This window comes from Cyanistes caeruleus, chromosome 4, assembly GCF_971803275.1.
Source record: "Cyanistes caeruleus chromosome 4, bCyaCae1.hap1.1, whole genome shotgun sequence".
Lineage (NCBI taxonomy): Eukaryota > Metazoa > Chordata > Aves > Passeriformes > Paridae > Cyanistes > Cyanistes caeruleus.
The window spans coordinates 6,903,395-6,926,127 of NC_141704.1; the positions used below are offsets into that span (position 1 = coordinate 6,903,395).

Sequence of the window (22,733 nt, forward strand, 5' to 3'; positions counted from 1 at the left end):
GTGTTTGTCTTTTTTTTTTTCCTCATTTCAGATTTCACAATGAAGTGGCTGGTAAAATGGGACCAGCTGGTTCAGCCCCACTTGGGCTGAATACGACGTTCAATGTGATGAAACTACTTCCACTGGCAAACTTTAGTGTGAAAATTTAATTTCTCATGCAAAGCACATCTCACAAAATAACTGTTTTCCCTACCTCCCTCTATTTCGACAAACTAAAGTAAGTTTGGGTTATTGTTGGCTTTCTTTGCCTTGTTTTTTGTCTTTTTCCTGCCTCTCATTAATATAAAAGTGGTATTAAATAGTTATGATGCCAGTATTGACCTCTGCTGTTCCTTGGTGTTTGCTCATTTTTGCTTCAAGGAGCAGATGTTCTCATTGTTTTCTGTTGCCAAATGGGGACTTTGCCCCTTTAGCCTTTGATAAGGTGCTTTAATAGTCTCTGATGTGAGATTTTATTGAAAGCCAAGTAAATCATACCTGCCTGACAGTTTCTGTTAAACATTCCTATTGTGGTTTCCAGCAGTTCAAGAAAGAGCAGTTTCCTCTGGGTTTTTGCAGGCTGTATTTATGCCCTGCACCCAGGTGAGCATCCTCCATGGAGGGAGCACCCATGGGCAGGAGTCCTGGGGTTCTGCTCCTGGCTGATGCTCCAGCACCAGTCCCTTGCTAGCCTCTACCATGTACCAGTCAAACAGGGTGATGTTTCCTATGAGTGATCAATGGGGTCTGACTAGACTTGCCTGAACCCCATTTTCCATCAATTGCTGATGTTAGATGGAAAGGGTGGTGTGTACACAGCTGCTGCTGGGGTCTTGGTGCTTGTTCCCTTGCTGTGTGCCCAGCAAGGGGCCCCTGGCTGCTTTTGCAGCAGCACTTAAACACCACTGTGCTACAAAGCTGCTCTAACCCTTCCTGTGAAGAGGTGCCCTCACAACATCTGTCTCTTCCTCATTCCTTTTTGCAGCATTTCGTACTTGCTCCTGCACTTGGCCACCTCAAAAGCCCCAAGAGAAAGCATTTTTTTGCCCCGGCACCTATATGGCTTGTACAAGCAGCTACCAGCCCTGGGCTGGGGTGGTGAGGGCTCACCCCAGGGCAGGCAAGCTGAGTTGTACCTCAGGTACATGCTTGGCTCTGGGACACCTTGTGGGCAGTTTGGGAAGGTGGCATTTTGTGTCTGAGATGTGCCTGTGTGCTCTCCCATGACCTCTTGCAGTGTTAGGGGTGGCTTCTGCTGACCCCTCTTGGATTTATCCATATTACTCCAAAACTGCATTGGATTTGGTATTCCCACTTAGCCTTTGCTGTCTTGGCCTGTCACATCCCTGCTGTGTCACACCCGGGGAGCATTTCATCGACCCCCTTTGTTCTGCCAGTCTGGGGCAGCAGGTGTGGCAAAGCTGCTCTTTGTTACTGGCCACCACATGGAAAATAAAACAATCACACGGGGCTTGGCGATGCAGCAGCCTCTGCCACACTCCTCAGCCTATTGGGGAAACACCTCCTTCACCCTTCAGACCTGGAAGTTCACCTGTGCCAACAACACCTGCATGGGGGACAAGTCTCATGCCTTGCATTGCTCACTAGAATGATCCTTGTGTCCTTCTCCCTTTGTAGGGCTTTGTGTCCCTAAGCCACATCCCACCACACTGAGCCTGGGCATCCCCAGACATTTTCCACCTCCTTTGGCAGGGATGTGTCCTGGGCAGAGCTGCTCCTGCAGTGCAGGTGGCAGGGCACAGCCCTATCATCACCACCATGGCCTTTGGTCCCAAGCATCACCTGTGCTTTTCTGTGCCAAGGTTTTTCCCAAGGCTGGAGCCTATAAATAATCCAGGAGTGTCTCCTCCTGCCCAGCTCTGCACTCTGCTGCCTCTCTTTGTTTCAGAACGAGCTGTGTGATTCTGCCAGCCAGACCTGCAGCCACCCGATACAGGCTCCCTTGGGATGAGCCTCGAACACTGACTTCCCAAATTACTGTCTGGAGCGATGGGTGCAGCCAAGCTGAGCCAGCAATCCTATTCCAGCTGCTGGCACTCACTGAAACATCTGCCTCGCCTGTGCTGTGCTTGTTGATGGAGCTGTGAGCAGCTCCCAGCATGTCATTTGGGAATATAAATTGAGTTCCTCTGAGCTGGAACCACCTGCTTCAGATAATTTCTCTGGCAAGGAGTCTTCCATCTTATTCTCCATCCAGGATTTTCCTGCTTTCCACTGCTGCCAGCCCTGTGCAGTAGCTGGGGGGGTTGGTACTGATGATGAGAATTTAGGTGGGATCCATAGGGGAAATGTTCTGCAGCCAAAGCACAGCAGAGGGTAAATGTGCTGTTTAAACCATAGAATTTTAGAATCACAGACTGGTTTGAACTGGAAAGGACCTTTAAATTTCATCTAGTTCAAACTCCGTGCCATGGACAGGGACAGCTTTTTATATATTGGGTTGCTCAAGGTCAACCTGGCCTTGAACACTTCCAGGGATGGGGCATCCACAGCTTTTTGAAATGCCAGGCACTTGTTGATGCTGAACTAAGGCTGGTTGGATGCACAAGCAGGGAAACAAACAGCTCCCCAGGAAAACAGGTGGCTGTGGCAAGGAGCAAATCTGCTGGTAACCAGGGGTGTGGGAGTGAAGGATGCTGCTGCTTCCAGCTTCCCTTTTCCCTCCCTAGGGTGACATGCAGCCAGCCCTCCAGGTCTGTCCCTGCCCCTTCTTCTTCTGCCCCAGCAGTATCCATTATCTGATCATGTAATTAAGATCCCCTAAACACACCTGAATTGTTGTCAGTCAAAACAGAGCTGAATTCCACATGAAATTGTGCCAGCCAGGCACTTAAAACTTCAGCTAATGGGGAAAAATGGTTTATATGGGAAACAGGTTTAACATCAGCAAAGTGCTCTCAGAGCTGCAGGTGAGGTGCTCTGGAAGAGACCAGGTGTGCCCAATGCCACCTGTCATCTCCTCAGGGATAACCACTGTGCAATGGTGTGTTTTCCCCATTGGAAAAGCAAAAATTAACCAAACTCAAGCCCCTAAGCAGGGGCTGGGTGGTTTGATCTCCTTGAGGTGTTGGATGTGAGTGTGTTGCCATAGCAGTCTCACAGCAGAGGAGGCACTGAAACATCTCTCCTGCTCCCAGTCCAGCTAGCAGGGGGAATGAGGATTGCTGAGCCCACAGGCAGTGGCTCCCTCGAGAAACTCCTGGAAAGCCCCTGATTTGCATGCACCAAGAGATGCAAAGTCTGTTTCAATGGAGTGATGGATCCTTGGAGCTGCCAGGAGGTGAGACCCCTCTGGTGGGACTGGCTGGGATGTGGGGGTAGATAGAGGAGGGTGTCAGGGCTCTCCATACCTCTGTACCCCCAAATGCAGCCCTGCACTCTGCAAGTACACCTGGCAGTAGGGGGAAGTGCTGTAATGTGGTGCTCCACATTCTCCTAAAGGGCTTCTTTCCAGCATTTAAAAGTAAAAACCACAAAATCACACAGGGAGAGAAATGATCACACATTAAGTCTTCCCATTTCTCCGTTTCTTTCCCATTCCCTGCATCCCATTGCTCCTCCTCCTCTCCTTGCAGCCAGATTTGAGTGTGTTTTCCTAGGATTTGTGCCCAGCATTGGCATTAAGTAAACTCAGCATCTGTCTTTGCAGGACCTCACGCTTGGATAGTGCTGTGGGATAATGCTGTGGAAAGGGGCAAATGCTCGGAGTGACCCGGGGGTCCCTGGGGAGAGACATCCCTCCAGGTGAGGTATTTCCCTGTGCAAAGGGGAAGGCAAGGCCGGCTGATGGGCAGCGCCTGGGGGTAGCAGAGACCAGCAGACAGCCCCTGTGCCGGCTGCTTTGATTTCCAGAAAGGCAATTAACACCCGCCCGACGCAACTCCATTCCAGAGAGCGAAGCAGCAGGAAGTAGCTGCTCTTCCCAAATGCAAAGCATTGCCCCAAGCACTGTCTGCTCCCAGCTTGAGTGATCCCTGTGGAGCTCAAGGAGTCACAGCAGAGCCAAGACTCAGCCTTGTTTTTAACTCAGTTTTTGATTTAATCCAAGCTGCAGAGCTACATCTCGCTATGACCAATATCCTTAGCACTATCCATATATCTAGAGCATAACTGATAGGTCAGATGTGTGCTCCAAAAAATGGAATTTCTCCACTTTACTTTAGGGTTGGTTTGATCAGGGTGGCTCTGCAAAAGCTGTTGTGGATGTGGGGGCATGAGGAGTGGAGGCAGGGTGAGCGGATTGCAGCAGAGGAACACGGGGAGCTGGGGCTGGTCTGCTTGTGCCACTGAAACTGCCACCAAACATCAGCTTCATGAGCACCTCCTGACAGTGAGCAGGTAACACTGAGGCCAAAGCAGTGAACCCTTCCCATTCCTACCAGTTTGGACAAAATCTGCTTGTAGGCACTGGAATGTCTCTTGCTCATAGAATCACAGAATGGTTTGGGTTGGAAGGTGGCTTTAGAAGTCATCTGGTTCCAAACCCCCTGCCATGAACAGGGACATCTTCAACTAAGTCAGGTTGTTCAGAGCCCCAACAAACCTGACTGAATGTTTCCAGGGATGGGGCATGTACCACCTCTCTGGGAAACCTCGTGTTTCATCACTTTCACTGTAAAAAATATTTTCCTTCTATGGAGTCTACCATCCCCAAGGCGATCTTTGTGGTCCACAACACAAAACACAGGTGGTCATGGTGGTCCTGCACTGCTGCTGGTGCTATCTTGCACTGCACCCTCAGCATCCCACACTGGTGGGACTGTTGGCATGACTGGGATGGGCAGGGTTTGCTCCAAGGGAATCCCCACTCCTAGGAGATGCCTGCAGTGCTCATGAGAGTCCAAGTATCTCACCGAGTGAATCGACTGCTCCTAGAAGCAAATATTGTGTGCAGTTTTGGGCACCACAATATGAGAAAGAAGTTAAGCTATTAGAGAGTGTGCAAAAGAGGGCCACAAGGATGGTAAAGGGTCTGGAGGGGGAAGCTGTATGTGTAGGGGCTGAGGTCACTTGGTTTGTTCAGCCTGGAGAAAGTTGAGACTGAAGGGAGACCTCATTGTGCTCTTCAATACCCTCCTGAGGGGAAGGGGAGGGCCAGGCACTGAACTCTGCAGTGACCAGTGGCAGCACCTGAGGGAATGGCCTGAAGTTGTGTAAGGGAACGTTAGGTTGGATAACAGAAAAAGGTCTTTTATTTAGAGGATGGTTGGGCACTGGACCAGGCTTTGCAGGGAGGTGGTGACAACACCAAGCCTGAGGGAGTTCAAGAAGTGAACAATGCTCTCAGGCACAGGGTGTGACTCTTGGGGTGTCTTGTGCAGGGCCAGGAGCTGGACTTGATAACCATTGTGGCTTCCTTCCAACTCAGCATATTCTGTGATAATATTTTAGAGGTGATCTTGAACAGGGGACAATATTCCAGTGAGTTGTAGACTGAGGAGGCACAGTTCAGGGTAGAAAATTGCTTATAAGTTCAGCCATTTAGGATATCAGCATTAGTTTTGCTTCTAAAACTTCCTGAGTGTGAGCAAGAATCACCTTACCCACCCACACTCACTAAATATTTAGTCATTTTTAACAAGTTAAACAAAGCCCTTTGATTGGATTTATGCTAATGGCTCCTCCGTAGGCATTTCTGATTCATTTACATTTCATTTTAAAATTGCCTGTGTACACTGCTGATTCTCACCAACACCATTAGCAGATAAAGGGAACAAGTAACGGGTCACAGACGCCACAAGATGGCAATAGTTGAAGAGCAATTTGTTTCTGGAGGAAGAGATCTGGGGTTCGGCAGCGAACCCTCTCTGAGAGGGCAGCACTGCCGTGCATTAACCTTGGCACTCACAGAGGGGTCTGTGGCCCACCGAAGCAAAGTGGTTTGAGTGTAGGGTGGGTGGGTTCACCTGCCCCCCCTCGGAGGAGGATGGAGAACATGGGAGAGCTGCTCAAGGTCAGCCCAGCAGTATTCTGCTTCATGGTTTCAAGGACCAAATCCTGCAGTGTGAAGCAGAAAGGGTTTGCACGCCCGGACACGGAGCTTCTAAGCCCTGGCGCTGCGTGCCAAGGCTGGGTTTTGCTGGGTCAGAGCCTCTTGGGGTGTTGCTGTGCCAGAATCTTGTATGCATCTGCAGCACCTGATTTGCCACAGGTTTGTCAGAAGAAGAGGTCTCAGCCCCACAGCACCCCTAGATCCAGCACAAGGTGTTTGAATGGATGGGAGTGTCTCTGACTCCGTGGTCAGGCTCAGTGGTGCCGCTGATGTGCTGGAGGGAAGGGATGCCATCCAGAGGGACTTGCACAGGCTTGAGGAGTGGGTTGGTGTTAACCTCATGAGGTTCAACAAGGCCAAGTGCAAAGTCTGGCATGTGGGTCAGGGCAATCCCCAGGGACACAATCCCACAGGGATGGGTGCTGGGGGCCTGCATGAGGCAGGAATCTCCTCTGCTCCAGGGCCTCCCCAAAGGGACTTTAAGTGAGAGATGGGGTATGATGCATCATGCTCAGTGAAAGGCAGCAAAGGAGAAATGTGAGAGCTCGTTTGTAATGACTGTTAAATGTAAAATCTATGTTAATGCACTGGGGTTTGGCACTCTGCTGTCCAGAGGATGAAGCTGGGAACATGGTGCCCTGATGAGCAGAGGATCTAGGAGGTGGAGGTCTTGGAGCAGCACTCCATCTCTGTGAGATACAGCACATGCACTGCCATTCCTTGGGGGCTGGCAGCAGCACCTGTATGTGCAGGGTAGACATGGGATGCTCAGGAGCCTCTGTCTGTGTTTTAGCCCCAGGGGAAGGAGTGAAGGCAGCAGGACCCCCTTGCAGGATGGGACTACATGGTGTCAGATCACATGTGGTACCCTGGACCAGAGGGACAGAAAGGACAAATTCATGGTGCATCATTGTCTGTCACTGATGCTGTTACATTGTCCAGCCAGACTGTGGTGGTTGGGCAAGTTTTATGCAGGCAAAGGTTACTTCTAACCCTGAGGCAAACCCCATACCCTGCAGGATGTCTAGCCCAGCCTTGGCTCTCCCCACAGCATCAGAGCAGTGGATGCAGGAAGTGGATTCCTCACTGGTGCTGCCAGCATCAGGCCAGGGAGGTGGAGGTCTGTCAGTTTTGAGAATGGAGCCATCACCAGGAAAAAATCAAGAAAACAAAGGCTGGATGATATCACCATTCTCACCAGCCAAAAAGTGAGGCAGGGCCTGCCATGGCTGTGTAAGAAGGCAGGGATGTGGCAGCAGGGAGAGCTGGGCACTGAGGGCCTGTGCAGGAACTTGGGAACAGGGAAATCAGGAGGGAGCAGAGGTCCAGCTAAGAGCAGAGCAGTTTACACACATCCCCTGTGTTGTGATGAATGGAGACATGAGATACAGTGAATCCTGAAATCTCTTGGGATTAAATGATTACATTAATCTTTGCTTTCTCTAAGCTGTGGTAATGGCAGTAGCCACATGCTGGTTCCAGTCCAGATCCATCCCTGCTAACTTCCCAGCGACTCGTTGGGGAGCTGGCACAGGCTCACACTGTCCTGACACACAAATGCCCCCCTCATTCTTCTCTAGCCGACACCACTTTCACCTGATGTCTCCAGGGCAGTGCTGGGCATGGGGCAAAGGTAGAGCAGGGATCCTGTGGTATGGGAGCATTGCTGCTAGTGAGGCTTCTTAGTCTCCTGGACTGATTTCCTTTGCTGGAGTACACACGCAGTCCATATGATTTGCTGAACCATCCTGGGGCAGGAAAGATCCTCCAGGCGACCTGAGGGTCAGTGGATGGCAGAACTACGTGGGCTGACCTTTTCTATCCATCCCCATCTGTGCAGGGCATCACCTGAAAATGACATTTCTCCTGGTGTGCTGGTGATGGACGTGGCCAGGGGACATCTCTGCCCACGGTGATGGTTGCCACCCCAAGCTGGCCCTTTGGCCAGGCTCCAGCAGGAGCCAAAGGCCACCATGGTACTCTGACCTGTGATGGCTCTTGCTGGGCAGAGGTGGATGAAGCTCTTCATCCCATGCTTGTTGGTAGTTTTAGGGGCAACTGTGGCTTTGTAAGCACTTTAACATGAAGTTATGTTGGATTCCTCTACACCTCTGAGGAACTAGGTGGAGGAAGGAGGCAGTGCTGAAACACAAGGCATGTGTTCCTCCCATTTCCAAATTCCCCCAAAATTAACTGTTTTTTGCCCTTGTTATCACCTGGGTGTAAGCATATGCATGGAGGGTAGAGAAAAAGCTGATGGAATTATTTCAGTTTTTTTAAAATTGATGTTTACACACTGGAGCTAAATTATTTATACACGTAATGTTACAGGTTTCACATCGGTGGCTTTTATTAGCAGTCGGCAGATGAGAAATCATACTTGACCTACTTGTACAACCCCCTCTCGTGCCTCTCTGTGATGACAGCGTGGCAGGAAGGAGTGAAGGTGCTCACCCCATCCCAGCCATGGGGATGTTCAAGCAGTGGGAGAGCCAGTGGAAGGAGAAGAGATATCTCAGCACCTCCTACAAGGCATTGTGCTGCTTTGGATTTGGGGGAGAATATGCACAATGGGGTTATTTTTGCAAAGTCTTGCACAATGCTGGTGACGTCTGTTTCTCTAGGATGACGTGGCCCCATGGGTTTTTTCCTAGCACCATGCACCCTCCCTTCCCCAGTGAAGGAGAAATTCTCTTCCCAGTGATGCAGAGGGTAGGCTTTTTGGGGAGAAGGTTTCTCTAGAGGAGGGGTGGCTGCATCAGGACCACCCATCCCCAAACCACTCTGATGTGACAGTGTGTTTCCCCTGAAAGACTCAGCCAGCCGTTTCTAAACCAACATGTCACAGGCACTTGAGATGACTTTCTTCTTGTCTCACAATTAATGCATTTTTTATAAAGCCCAGGCTCCAGTTTCCTTTCATGTTACCAGGAGGATATCCTTTTTCCTTTTCAGCTTCAGAAGGATTTTTTTCACCCAAAGTATTAATCTCCAGTCTCCTGTATATGGGACAGAGGGATGCACTGGCTGACTGGGCCAGCAAGGAGGCAGGAGTGTGGCTGGAGCTCAGGTGTGGGTGCTGGCAGTGTCACTTGCTCCATTCCAAAGCTGTTTCAACAGGTGAACCTGCAGCCTGGCAGCAGCACGTGCTGGTGGCTCTGCAGCACAGTTGAGACAGTGCTGTGCAGATCGCAGCACACAGGGACATTTCTTGCTCATAATTGTACTTTAAACACAATTTAAGGTGCTCCACTTGAATGTTACAAGCCACAGTGTATCAACCTGGTCCCTGTTTTTAAAAATGCAAGTGAGACAAAGCCATGCTTTAACATCCTGGCCTGTTGTGTCAGCAACACTGTGACCACTAGGACCAAGACAGTGATTGTCCCCCTGAACTTGGCACACACCTTGAATTGTGGGAACACTTTTGAGTTCCCCACTACAATAAAGACACTGAGGTGATGGAGTGTGTCTAGAGAAGAGTCGGGGGTGGTTTTGGAGCACAAGTCTGAGGAGCAGCTGAGGGAGCTCTGGGGGGGCTCAGCCCAGAGAAAAGGAGACCTTAGAGTGGCATTTCAGTACTGAAAGGGGGCTTGTTAGAAAGATAGAGAGGGACTTTTTACTAAAGCCTGTAGGGACAGGATGAGAGGCAACAGTTTTGAACTAAGAGAACGTTAGATTTACATTAGGTATTAAGAAAAACAATTTTACATTGAGGTTGGTTTACAGTGAGGCTCTGTAACAGGTTGCCCAAAGAAGCTGTGGATGCTCCATCCCTGAAAGTGTATAAGACCAGTTTGGACGGGGCTTTGGCCAACCTCATCTTGTGCAAGATGCTCCTGCCCATGGCAGGGGTTGGAGCTTTAAAGGTCCCTTCTAACCTAAACCATTCTGTGATCGAGATGCTCTTCCAGCACCCGCAGAGGGGATGGCGTGCACTGGCTCCGGTCACATCACCGATGCAGGATGTGCACCAGGCTTCAGCTGATCTGGGCTGCCACTGAAATGTGAAGGAAGCTCTCACTGGGAATTTTTACCAGCAGTGTCTCCTTAGTGCTCCTTGTATAAAGGCCAAAAAGGTGTGGTGAGCTGCTGCTTCACTTTGCTTCACTGGCTCCTTGGAACCGATGGAAGATTACCAGGAACGTGTTTTCACAGGAAGTATTTTTTAAGGCTAAACATTTGATGAGGGTGTGATCATGAATTACCGAGCATGTATCTTTGCAGCTACTCCAACCTATGAGTATTGGTTTGTCCTTCCTGTGTGTTGTTTCCATAGAAGCAGAGCTTAACCTTTTAAGTGCAGATTATAAAGGCACCTAATTCAATTAAAATCAGACTTCAAGCATATCAGTACTTAATACTCAAGAGTTATTACGTGATTGGATATAGATGTTGTTCTGATTGGCAAGGCAGTGTGGTTTCTGGCTGAGGCAGCTGGAAAAATAGTATCATGGTGGTAGCTTTCAGGGTTTTCCTATGTATAGTCCAGTGGTGGCAGAGTAATTCCTCTAAAATACGGGAATCCAGCATAGAACACAGGAACACACATGCAATTAAAGTTATTTATTGTAGGTTTTCTTTTCTGAACTGACAAAGAGGATTTCCCAGAGATCGGTAACACGACACAATGTTATACACCATTTCACAACTAGTCCCTTGTCGCTTTATTAAGAACATAGTAATTTAAAAATATCTAAATATTTACATATTAATAAAACATATATACAGAAGATTGAGACATTTTTACCTAAATATGGAATGATTTTTTTTTTTCTCTCTAATAAACCCTATAAAAAGATTTCTGAAGAAAGTCTGAACAGTAGTCACAGTAAGTAAACACAAATGCAATCTTCCAAATTTACAAAACGTTGATTTCATTGCTGAAGGGTTACAACACAACGGACTGGTGCCCCCTGCCCAACGCAGGAAACTCCAAGCCATGAAGGAAGGAAAGACTCAAAATTTAAGGTTTGCAGTGCACATTCAATCTATTCCACAGTTTCAGAGAGAACATGGTCATTCCTAGAAGTCCATGGAAAGTGGGTGGGGAACAGCTGGGAGCCTGTTTTCTCAGGTGCCAAGAGAACAAACTGTTCATGTTGGCTTCGGTGTTATTTGTGGGTATTCTCTGACACCCAAGAAACAGGTTTTAGGATTGTTAAAAAAAGGTTGAATATTTTGAAAACCATCCCACTCTGTAATAGCACTTCTGTTGAGACACTCACAGGCCAAATAGTTTCCAAAAAAAAAAAGTACCTAAGATACACACAGGGAAAGGAAACATGATGGCAAAGGCTCTAGCAAGCTCTTCCTCGAATTGCAGGAAATGTGCTCAAACTGCCTGGTGATCAGTAGGTGTTGCAGGTAAGACCTTCCAGATTTCTTTACAACATTTCTAAAGTGAATTTAGTGCTGAGGAAAGGTGCAGAAATGAAGGTTCGCAGGGAGGGCCGTATATGGTTTTACCTTAGTCCTGACCCAAAATGACCAACCCTTTCAGTGTCTAAGAGGGTAGTGCAATTTCTTGATCGATTCACTTGTCTTAACTGCTGAGATATCAATACAGTGCCAGTTGAAAGGTGACTTGTTTTTTTTTTAAATAGGTGAGTATTGTTGCCAAGGACAGTGGCTGCAAAATCACAGTGAGCAGACCCTCTTCTCAGAAAACAGGAAATTAATTCATTTTGAGATTGATGTGGTAGAGCAAACTGGGGGCAACATTGAGAGGAAAATGACCACCTCCAGTAACCTGCACTACAAAGATGCTCAAGAGCCATTGCACTAGGACCACGTAGGGGAAATTGTTTGAGGAACAGCTTCTCCTTGATGTAACTAGGAACCTGGGCACTGCTGGGAGAAATCCTGCTTTGTTTCCTCCTAAACCCAGTCAGGACTTTTTAATCAGCTCTGTGTGACTGGTCATTGGTACTGCAGCAGCCAGGAAAGGAAAGTGGGTCTGCAGAAGCAAAGAGCTTCACCAAGTCAGATGCTCATTAAGCCCCCAGGGTTCATGGTGGAGAGAGAGGCCACCCTGGTCCCTGGGGACAGGAAGAATCACAATTTCTGCATGGTTTAAGATCAAACACTGCTGGCAAGCATACAAACATGTGGAAAAATACAATCATGGAGGAGAAATACAGGCAAGAGAATGACCTCAGAGTGGATACCCCGCTAATTCAGTAATACATTGGATGGGGAGGGAAATCATCTTTAATTAAGATGAAAAACAGTGAAGTGATCTGGTGGTTTCATTACTTGAGGTTACATGGAAAATGCATCAAAAAAAATATAGACTTGTAAGAAAAACTGTATGGATGCCCATGTCTTGTGGTACACTGAAGTTCTCGTGCTGAGCTTGCAGGAACATTACTCAAAGGAGAGGATGTTTCTATCTGCTAAGAACACTGATGCAGGATGTGAAATTCAAACTGAAAAATCTGGGTTTGCATCTATCAGATGGTCTGTTGTGGTGTCGAAAAGGTTACCTGAAGGGAGAAAGAGTTTGAAGGAATCAGTTAAAAAAATGTAAGATTTTAAGATATCAGTAATTTGCGACAAAAAATTTAGTATTTTAGAATGATGGAAATTATGTATTTGAGTTTTAACTTTAATTAGTGATGGGGCTGAACTGCGAGTGTGCACACAGGCAGTGCTGCTGAATTCCATTTAGAGTAGAGCTCAATTGACTAAAGAAAAGCAAATTAAATAGATTTTTTTGAATACAAAATCTGCCAGACAAGTTTTTCACACAACATACAGTGCAGCCCACTTCAGATGTAAAGCGCTCCATTAGTCTTCAGCACAAACTGCACTGCAATGCTCACCCCTTTGAAGTTTCGGTTCTGAAGAAGTGAAAAAAGCACCCCATGAATTTTAAACCTTGAGTATATACTTTGGGATCTTATTTGGTAAAAACCCCCACCAGTCCACAGCAGTCTAAGTGCACATAGGAGAAAAAAAAAATAAATTTTATATATATATATATATACACATACACCTATGAAAGGTGCACTGTATGATTATATCCCATCTTTTTTAAAGCACTTTAAGAATGTGCTTTTTCTAAACAGAACAATGAAAAGATGGACAGAAGAATTACAACGAGAGCGCTAAGAACACAGGGCAAAGAGAAGACAGACATCAATCAGCCTGAGAGGCAAATACACCCCAATGAAAAGGGAAGATTCATACAATCACGCATTGAAAAGATAAAGATTTATATTACAATAAAGGATTTATATTTAAGGTTTTGGAAAAGGTTTTTCTTTTTTTTTTCCCCAAGTTTCATTTTCTTGATATTGTATTTCAAGAGAAAAGGAGACAACCTATATAGAATTGGATTGTTGCTGTTTTCTTATCATCCGTTTCTTTACCAAGAGATTGCTCTCATCTTTTCACAAAGCTGTATCACCCCCAGACCTGAGGATTGGGATGTTAGTGTTTCAGCTTCCGTTAGGGATATCAAAATTCTTTCTCATCTTGAAATTAACCCCAGTGTGGAGAAACGACACAAATTCTCAGCATGGCTGTGGTCCAAAGCAGGAATAAGGAGTGCTACCTCATGGTCCTATACCTGCCTACATCTTTCCAATCAAATTTACGAGATGAGGATTCAAGAAAAGGGTATTGCAGCTGGCTTACATTTGTTCTCACATGCAGAACTTATGGGTTATGCCTTCCTTTTGTTTTACTTTTAAAGCACAAAATCCCAACGTTTTGCATAAATTGTACACTGAAATAAGATGAGCGTTTTCACAATACCAACTTACACAGAAAGACTAAAAGCTGCCACATCCTCATCCTGATAAAGATCTATCTCACACCCTCCAGGTATCCTGTATCACCAAGAAACTAATCAGCCTTTCCACTGAGCCCACGATAATTACCCCTGGAGCTGTCTGATCTGTCTGAGCTCAGGTCTGGACACAGCCTGCAGCTTTAGGTAGGTGCAAAAGCTGGAACTCTCAAAGACCTGAGCTTTGATAACATTTGTTGGGGACAATTCTTCTAGTACTTTCTTGAGATTTATCTGCCAATGAACCAAAGTTCCCAGCAAGTTTAACTGCCACAGTTCTTCCAATTTACTTTAAACACCCTTCAATCAACAGCCTTTAAAGCCAAGGCCCTCTTAGTATAGAGGGTGATTTTACCACAGGAGCATAATTTCTGCTCAGGAGTGCTAAAATATAATTGGGGAAAATGTCTTCCTTAGCTTTATGAGGATGTACCAGCTTCATTTTTTTTATAACCAGACTTTTGAGTTCCAAAAAAGATTTCTGAAAACAAAGCACCCCCTGCTTTCCTCAAATCCCATGACTTTGCTGGTACAAAGGGAGCTGGTTCAGACCTGTCTGTGGGCACTGGCACCAATTAACTGCACTCAGACCCTGGTCCTGCTGGCACCAAAGAAGAGACACCTTCAGATGCAACTGCAGCTGACCTGGCCTTCCCTCTGGAAGCAGCTCTCTTCCCACCAATGATAGAGAGAGTTGAGAGCAACCACACCTCTGAATGAGGTGTCCCAAATGAAGTGTCAGACAGAGGCTATAATCCAAAATCGTACAGACTGAGACATTTCAGCATCACTAGTCCACATATGCCCAGATCTTGTTCATAATGTCATCAGTGTCAGAGGCAGGACTGACATAGCTGGAAAGGCAGATTAAAGGCATTCAAGTTTTTTGGCACCAATGCTTATCACTGATTCAAATAATTCTCCCTGGGCGCTTTTACTTCACAGTTTGTTCAGTTATTGAAGATCAAGAGAACAACAGATTCACGGATAGTTCCCACACCCCATCTTTTCTCCCCATCCAGTCTTCTGCAAGATCCCTTCAAGCAACACAACTCTGGTTTTATTATGCCAAAGCAGCAGGTTAACCACTGATCACAGAATTACAAGATCATTTAGGTTGGAAAAGATACTTAAGATCCTGCACTACTAAATCCACCACTTCTCTGAACAGCCTGTCCCAGTGCTTGACAATACTTTTGGGGAAGAAATTTTTCCTAATACCCGAGGCTATGATTTATCTGATATTAGCTGTCATCTGCAACCAAGGCCCATCACATGAGGCACTGCACAAACACACAGTCAGAGAGACTTTTCCCCAAAGATTTTTCAAGCTAAACAGAGAAGACAGCTGAATAAATTGCATGCAGACTCTCTTTAAAGAACCTGTCAAACACCCCTTTGTAAAACCAGCTATACTAAAACAGGAAAAGACCCCTGTAAAAATAATATTCCACCTCTTTTTCTACAATCCTTGATAGAAAGCATCTATATTTTGTCTCTGTCTCATAATTACTGTCATTATATTGTCTGTGTATCACTTTAAATAATCTGCTTCCAACAACAGTATGATATTACACAGATATGTCCTATAAAGAGGCACTGGCACACATAATAATGGGTGTGAGTCAAATTCTTGGCTCACAGCCTGTGAGCATCACCTCCACCCCATACAAACTGCAGTGTGGTTTATTTAGGCATCCTTCCACAGGTAGTGTGGAGCAGTACACATCACACACAAGCACTTGAGCTCGAAAGCTGCATGCATGGATGCTCAAAGGGGTACAAGCAAGCAGACCTCAAGGGTGATCTGCAGTGGAGTGGAAAGGGAATCACCTTCTCTACCACGACCATCTCAGCACATTCATTTCTATCCCTGATGTACAACCCAAGTAGCGACTACAGAAACAGCTCCAAGAAACGTACAGCAAACTGTTAATTCTGCTCCTTAATGCGATTACCGGAGCAATGAAAAGATAATACCACATCACATTAACAACCTTTATTAGGGTCCTCTCGCAGCGGAATTGCTTCCCTCCCTGATAAAAGAAACCAACAGGATGTCGCTTGGAAGGGACCTTTCAATGCAGAGCTTCCTGCATCTTTCATCACAGCCGTACCCAGAAATATTATTCAGCGGCCAGCCAGGAAAGTAGGACGGCAGCTCCCAGGCAGCGCGTGCTCCCAGCCCCTCCTGGGTCTATGCCAGAACCAGACTATAGCTGCTTGTCCTCCCAACTGCTCCGCTGGTCCTATTCCTTAGTAACTGCACGTGCTCCGACAGCGCTCCACGGCTGGCAGCTGCTGCTCCAGCACACAGCAGCGGGGTGTGAAAGCTCTTTCTCCAGCCCTTACGCAAGAGAGATTAGGGAGTCCTGGCACAGGAGACAGATGCTGGGATGGTCACCAGTAGTCTCCTGTCCTCCCCACAGCTGTCAGGTACCGTGTGATGTGCTCAGAAACCCAGTACCAGCCCTGTCCTGCTCTTCCAGCAATGGATTCCATTGCTGATCTCCAACTACCCTTTGTTGTTAAGTGAAGTAACACAAAACCGCACTATAATCAATGACCTTATTTGTGTGTCAAAGATCCTCTCTCCTTTGGGGATAAGAAGCAGCATCTCACTCACATTATAGACTATGAAATGCAGGGAAATGACCATCTCCTCAGACTCTGACCCCACTGGATTTTCAGAGGATGGCAGCTCAGCTCCTACCATCATGGCACCTACTGAAGGACCAACTCTTAATGTGAGGGTGCTTCAAATTTCTTTCTCAATCTGGTGAGACTGATGATTTCAACACCAAATTTAACAGTGTGGAAAAATGTTATTTCCCAGTCTACTCAGCTGCACAGCCAAGCTGCTGTACAGCAATTGTCAAGCTTTAAAGGCAGGCTGCACTTCAAGAATAAGTAAACTAACACTTAACTAGCATGTAAATATGTCTGGAATCCTTCTGTGAGTCCAAGATATTATGGCTAATACCTCCAACAACTCAACAGATGTGACGCTACAAATTATTGTGTTTGTCCCTACCAATAGCTCTGCTAAGAGATAAAAAATACTCCCAAAAATATCAGGGATGAGCACAAGTCCCTATCTGGCATAAGAATTGTAACTTACGGGCGTTATTAGCTTAGCTGCTCCCATAGACCTTGAGGTTTTATGAATATGAAATTGTGGGGAAAATTGTAAGATTCTGATGCATTTGTTTTTTAACACAGACCATTCAAAACTTTAGATGGCAGAGTCCTGTGTGCAATTACCCAGCTGTACATGGCAAGTCAGAATTATTGAAAAGTGCTTCTGTGCCATAAATAAACAAAAACATGTATGGGAGACTGATAAAAATTTTAATGCATTTTACCTGTTTGTAGTAGAGAAATGTCCGGCTTCTCATCACAGTCAGTTGCCTCTGCTGATTACAAATATAAACAAGAAATCTCATTACTTTTACTGAATATGGGAATGCGATTAAAAAGCTACAGACTGTGAAGTGATTTTGCATTTTCTATCTACTTTCCTCAGCTGCAATTTGCAAGTACTCAGTTAAAAACTCACTGCTTGGAGGAAAAGTTCATATAATAAAAATGCAAACTTGGAAGAGGGAGTTGGGTATTAAGAAGCAATTGTGCCAGCAATGGGATGGAGTAACACTTGCTCTTTTTAAGGTTTCAGAATATCTGTATGATAAAAGGAGTGTGATCATTTGATAAAGTCACAAGAAAAGTCCCAAGTGGTCCGTAGAGAAAGAGCCTTGCAGGCTAGAACTCCACCCTCTGACAGTCATCTGATGTCTGCAGGGAAAGGAACACTCCCTTTTCTGCACCCAAATTTCCCATGACCACAGGCAAACTCATTTTGGAGGGGACAGATTTACTAGGGCAAAGCGTCTTCAAAGATGCAGGAGGGTGCCCAGTGTAATTAAAAAAGCATGTGACCACACTGGCAATTAATGTGTATATACACACACGTGCTTTCAACCCACATCTTATGCAAAAGCATTTGACTTAATTTGGCCCACGGTGAAGGGAGGCTAAAAGCCTAATTTGTTCATTTTGTGTTTGCCAGAGGCCAAGGGAATGCACAGACATAGCTGGTCTCACTCAGCAGATGTGCAGGGACTTGTTAGGCTGCAGTACCTGGGACGTGCATGTGAACCCTGAGTAAGTCAAAGGTGTGTAACAGGAAATACATGCCTAACCTACACAAGCCCTACTCAAAATCCTATTACCTTTGTATTTTGGCACTGCAGCATGAGATTTAAGGCCTTTGAAGCACAATGAGATTTTTGAGGGCACTTCAGCAAATGAGGTGTGGTCATTCAGGACAAGCCCATTATCACTGAATCACAGAATAGTTTGGGTTGGAAGGGACCTTATATCAGCAGGGAGAGAGCTTCAACTAGATCAGGTTGCCCAGAGCTCTGACCTTGAATAATTCCAGGGATGGGGCATCCAGCACCTCTGAGCAGCCTGTGCCAGTGTTTCACCACCCTCATTGTAAAAAATTCTTCCTTATATCTAATCTAAATCAACTGTGTTGTAGTTTAAAATGATCACCCCTTGTCCTACGAACTACATTGTACAAGGTCAGTGTGGTGGATATATATTTGCTCACATCCATTCACTGCATAATATCCACATGGATCAAAACCAAGGCTGCAGATGCATTAAGCAACTCAGTTCACCTCCCATTTGAAACTAAGCTTACTGCCCCCATCATCTTTATCATGTCTCTGCACATGAGGATGTTGAGTTGCCCTCATGATGATAATGTCTAATCCAGCTCCTAATCCATCCCTGGACCAAGAGACTGCTATCTCTCTCACATGCCTGGATGCCAGGTTAGTTTTTAGCTATATGCTCTCAGTTCTACAAAATTAACTGAACCAAAGAAAACATAAACAAACTAAAACCCTAGTACCAGGCAGCTTTCCTCCCACAGAAGGTTTAAATGCAGAGCACTGATAAATTCATGGCACAGCATTGCAAGTGACTCAGTGCCTGGAATTGATACCTTTTTCTGCTTTCTGTGAGAAGGTGGCATCCTGAGCAGAAACAAATTCAGTGCCTGGTGCAGCTCACTATGAAAAGCTCGAATTTTGGAAGGCACACCTAGGGTGGTTTGAATCTGGACCAGACTGTCAGTGCTGGAAGGCCTGAGTGTGCAAGGGTAGAGACAGCATGGTGCAATGAGAAGCCGAGACTCAGACAATGGGATATACACAGCTGAAAAAATCGTAAGTGTCACTCTGAGCCCAATTTCTAGCAGTGCTGTGAAGAGCTACCTGCACCAGGTGATTCTGTGACACAACAACCCAGCATTCAAGGGACAAATCTGCATCTGACCCTTTGGGTAGAAGGGACCCAAGCTATGAAAATGGGGGAAGCCAAGGCTGAGTGCTGGCAATGGACTGGAGAGCCTTCCCTCTATGAATATCAGGGGTGGTGTCAATGGGCTGCCCACTGTAGTGACAGCTTTTCTAGAAATCTCTGCAGCAATTCCTGAAGTAACTCCAGAGATGTGGTCATCTTTCTAAGTGTTCTTGTTACACCAGAGGAAGGCAATAATACAGAAAGAAACAAATGGAAATGAGAAACTTTCAGAAGATAAGGACTTGAGTCTTCACCTCGGCAGAACCAGAAGTTGCCTGGCCATTTTAATCTGTCAGAAGACTGATAGATGAAGTTCAGCTCTCCACCAATTGTTCCAGCCTCATTCCTCATGCCAGCACAAAGGTTTATACAGTCACAAAAGATCAGATCCAGTTAAAAGCTGACAACATGGCCACAGGACTGCCTGTGCTGGCACCAGAAAGGGAGTGGGAGTGCAGCAGATGCCCAGAGAGCTACTCACTCTTCTCAGCAGCTGCCAGGATTTGTTTTATGAAACTGGATGTGTAACTGCAGCTCCAGGTGAAGTACAACACAGAGAAATGGCAAACATCTTGACCTCCTAACATGGATATAAACCACCAGTCTCTTACATGTCATTCCAAGAAGGAAGGAAGGTTTGCTTTTGACAACCACACCCACAGCTTTATTTGACTGCCAGCCAAACCTTACTGTCTTGAGCCAGCTTGCAAGACAAGGCAAGCAGGAAGAGAGCCCACTGTGGGAACTCAGAGCCTTTTCTCTGTCCTTTGCTTAGAGTGCAGCAGTTCTTGCAAAATAATCCTGGTAGTCATTTCCTCAGATTCCCCCCAAAATTGTGTAGCTTCTGAGGTACATATCTGTCTGTTAAGTGTACACTTGCTGCTTTCCTCCTTGGACAGAAGTACACATGTGCTCAGGGCTGGGAAGTTGAATACAACAGTTACTATTTAATTACTGCAGGTTTTTTATCTAAAACACTGGCCACAAACACACTGTACCACATTCTGGACTTCATCCTACATCCTTCCTGGCCTTGTATGTATTGCTAAGCAAAAATCAAACCAATCTCTTGCAGTACGTAGATATTGTGTCAAAAGCACAAACCAGGGAATCAAAAGGCTGAAGAAAAACAGAAAGAAGAATAAAACCTCATGCAAAACATTGGAAGCAGTAATTTGAACAAGAACATGAGAGAAAAGAAAAACTGATTTTTAACTTCTTCTCCACTATTTTACACTGCAACAAAGTAATGTTAATTTTAAACAACAATTCAAGGATGAAGCATCATGGCACACAATTTATTTAAATTAATGTTGCCTGAACATTTTCAGCATGTTTTCCAAAACTGCTGTATTTTCCTTTAAGGAGTTAGGCAATCCAAAGGTTCCTGCATTCTGGGTTACATACAAAGTAATCACTTGGCAGGAACAGCTCCTAGCTCATGTACTGAGGCAGTATTAGAACAGAATCATAGGATATCCTGAGTTGGAAGGGACCCATAAGGATCATCCAAGTCCAATGCCTGGCCCTGCACAGGACAGCCCCAGGAATCTCACCATGTTGTAATTTACGTATTATTGTTACTCTATATTACCTCCACAGCATCAGCTTTCCCATGGACAGCTGCTATGGAATAATGGCTCATGGGCTCTTCAAAACATAAAAAGGGAGGAAGAACTTACTGTGGGAGATGTGTGAACCCTGACCTGCTGCTTATTAATGGATGGAGAGTTTAGTAATCAAAAGGCTTGAATGCAGAGCCTGCACAGAGGTGACAGGAACAGCCAGTCAGCTCCCTCTGATTTTACCCGTTTTAAGATCTCTGTGATAATGGCTGACTGTCTCCCTCTGTGCTGCCACTGGCAAGGCCACTAGACACCTGCTCGTGTTCTCTTTTGCAGGGTGAAGAGACCACGCTGGGGCAAGCCTAGCACCGTAAATTACGAGGCAATTTGCATTGTAATTCATGCTGCTTTAAGAGGGGAAACCTATGCACATGCATTTCCTTTGACTTCTTCCCTTCCAGGGCAACTTTGCATCCCATCCTGTCCACCAAATCGGTTCATCTTCTTTTCTGGAAGAAGACTGATCTGGCTTCATGAAGCTGTGCTCCATTATGCTGTGCTGTTGGCATGATATGGGCAGCAGTCAAGGCTGAAGAATATTATCATACTCTTTAATTTTAATTATAACATCTGTTTGTAACATTAACCTCGCCGTCTCTTCTCCCCTTTGTGACAGCTAACTTGTGAAATTTTGAAAAGACTGAACAAGGCAAATAAAAATTTAATGGCAGCGGCAGCTTTATTCTCAGATCTAACAAATAAAATAATCCTACCCAAGTCTCAGATCTCAGGCAATAATCTAAAAGAACTAAGAAAAAGCTGAAGAAAAAGAAATAAATTAAAAAATAGAATATTTCCAGCTATGAATAATATTGTCATTGATTCAGAACCTAAATGAATTTTTATTTGGCTTAGGATAACAACCTTTCAAAATCTACATGGGGGAACGATTTTCTAGAAAGCAGAATTTTAAAGTGTCTTTTTTGATTAGCTTTTGAAATAAAGAGCTTTTTCAGTCCCTAATTCTAGGACATGAGCCAAACTTGGTAAACAAGGTTGAAGCTGGGCAGCATCTATGATCTAGTGATCATAATTTCATTTAATTTGGAAACACTCATGGGAGTACACCCTATAGAAGGGGCTACAAAAAGCAGATCCACCCCGGTCGTTTGATAGAATTCTCTGAAATTATTACTGTAATTGAAAGATAGAGCAGGATTTATGTTTTCAGACTGAAATAATGTTTCACAGGATAAAGTGGAGAGGGCTGCTCATGAATGCAGTGTCTTACTGTCTGCTTTGAAATTAAAAACTCATCAGAGGATGTACTGAATGGCTCAGGGGAAGGCAAGCAGGATGAAAAGCCTGTCCCTTCTCTCTTAAATACTTCTACTGTTAAAATTTAGCCCAACACAGTGCTGACTAAAAAGTTGTCATGTGACCTCTGAAATAAATGGATCTTCTTAAGCTTTCTCCATATAAAGCCTGTGCATTACGACAAACCAGGAACTGTAGATAAATAATGAGATCAAGCACCAGGGAGACACATTGGTTCAGAAAGTCCTGGGTGAAGTTAGATTAATGCTGGCTCAGATTTGTTCTTTGGGCCCCTTAGTCTGTCCCCAGAAGATCAGCTGGCATGTTCCAGTGAGCAAGTGGAGACAAAACTCCAAAAAGAGAATGACCTGGGAGTATGGACAATGGGCATTTGCTCCGCTTCTGCTCCACTGGCCACAGGCAGACTGGAAGAGCTCAAGAGCTCAGCCAGAACAGCAATGAATCCCACATCCCAGTGGCTGCAAGTTTTAAAATACTTAAAAGCCAAGGTTTACAACATTAAGTCCTGGAAGAGCTTCTCCCTCCTTGTTTGCCCTCCCCTCCTGTTTTGGTCTCTGTAAATTACACGTAATTTTGGTATGGTTGCACAATGAATAGAGAATTTGTGCATAATTCCACATCACCAGTTCTATATCAGGATAAAGCTGCTGAGGGCTGAGAGACT

At 45.5% G+C, this 22,733-nt stretch overlaps 1 protein-coding gene and 1 long non-coding RNA gene across 4 annotated transcripts in view; one reads left to right on the forward strand and one right to left on the reverse strand.

Moving 5' to 3' along the window:
• The first annotated feature begins 2,824 nt into the window (after positions 1 to 2,824).
• Positions 2,825 to 4,906, forward strand: LOC147653409 (uncharacterized). Its single transcript, XR_015286080.1, has 3 exons — positions 2,825 to 2,909; positions 3,138 to 3,280; positions 3,650 to 4,906. It is a non-coding gene; the product is annotated as an uncharacterized LOC147653409 (long non-coding RNA).
• Positions 4,907 to 10,543: 5,637 nt separating this feature from the next.
• Positions 10,544 to 22,733, reverse strand: part of BEND7 (BEN domain containing 7) — a 46,579-nt gene continuing 34,389 nt past the window's right edge. For 2 of the 3 annotated variants that reach the window (XM_086886553.1, XM_086886556.1), the window contains 2 exons: positions 17,156 to 17,206; positions 10,544 to 12,480 (listed from right to left, as the gene is read on the reverse strand). In XM_086886553.1, the coding sequence (XP_086742679.1) occupies positions 12,419 to 12,480; positions 17,156 to 17,206 (113 nt within the window). In that variant the 3' untranslated portion in view covers positions 10,544 to 12,418. The remainder of the gene's footprint in view (positions 12,481 to 17,155; positions 17,207 to 22,733) is intronic. The other variant, XM_086886554.1, reaches the window with a different exon arrangement.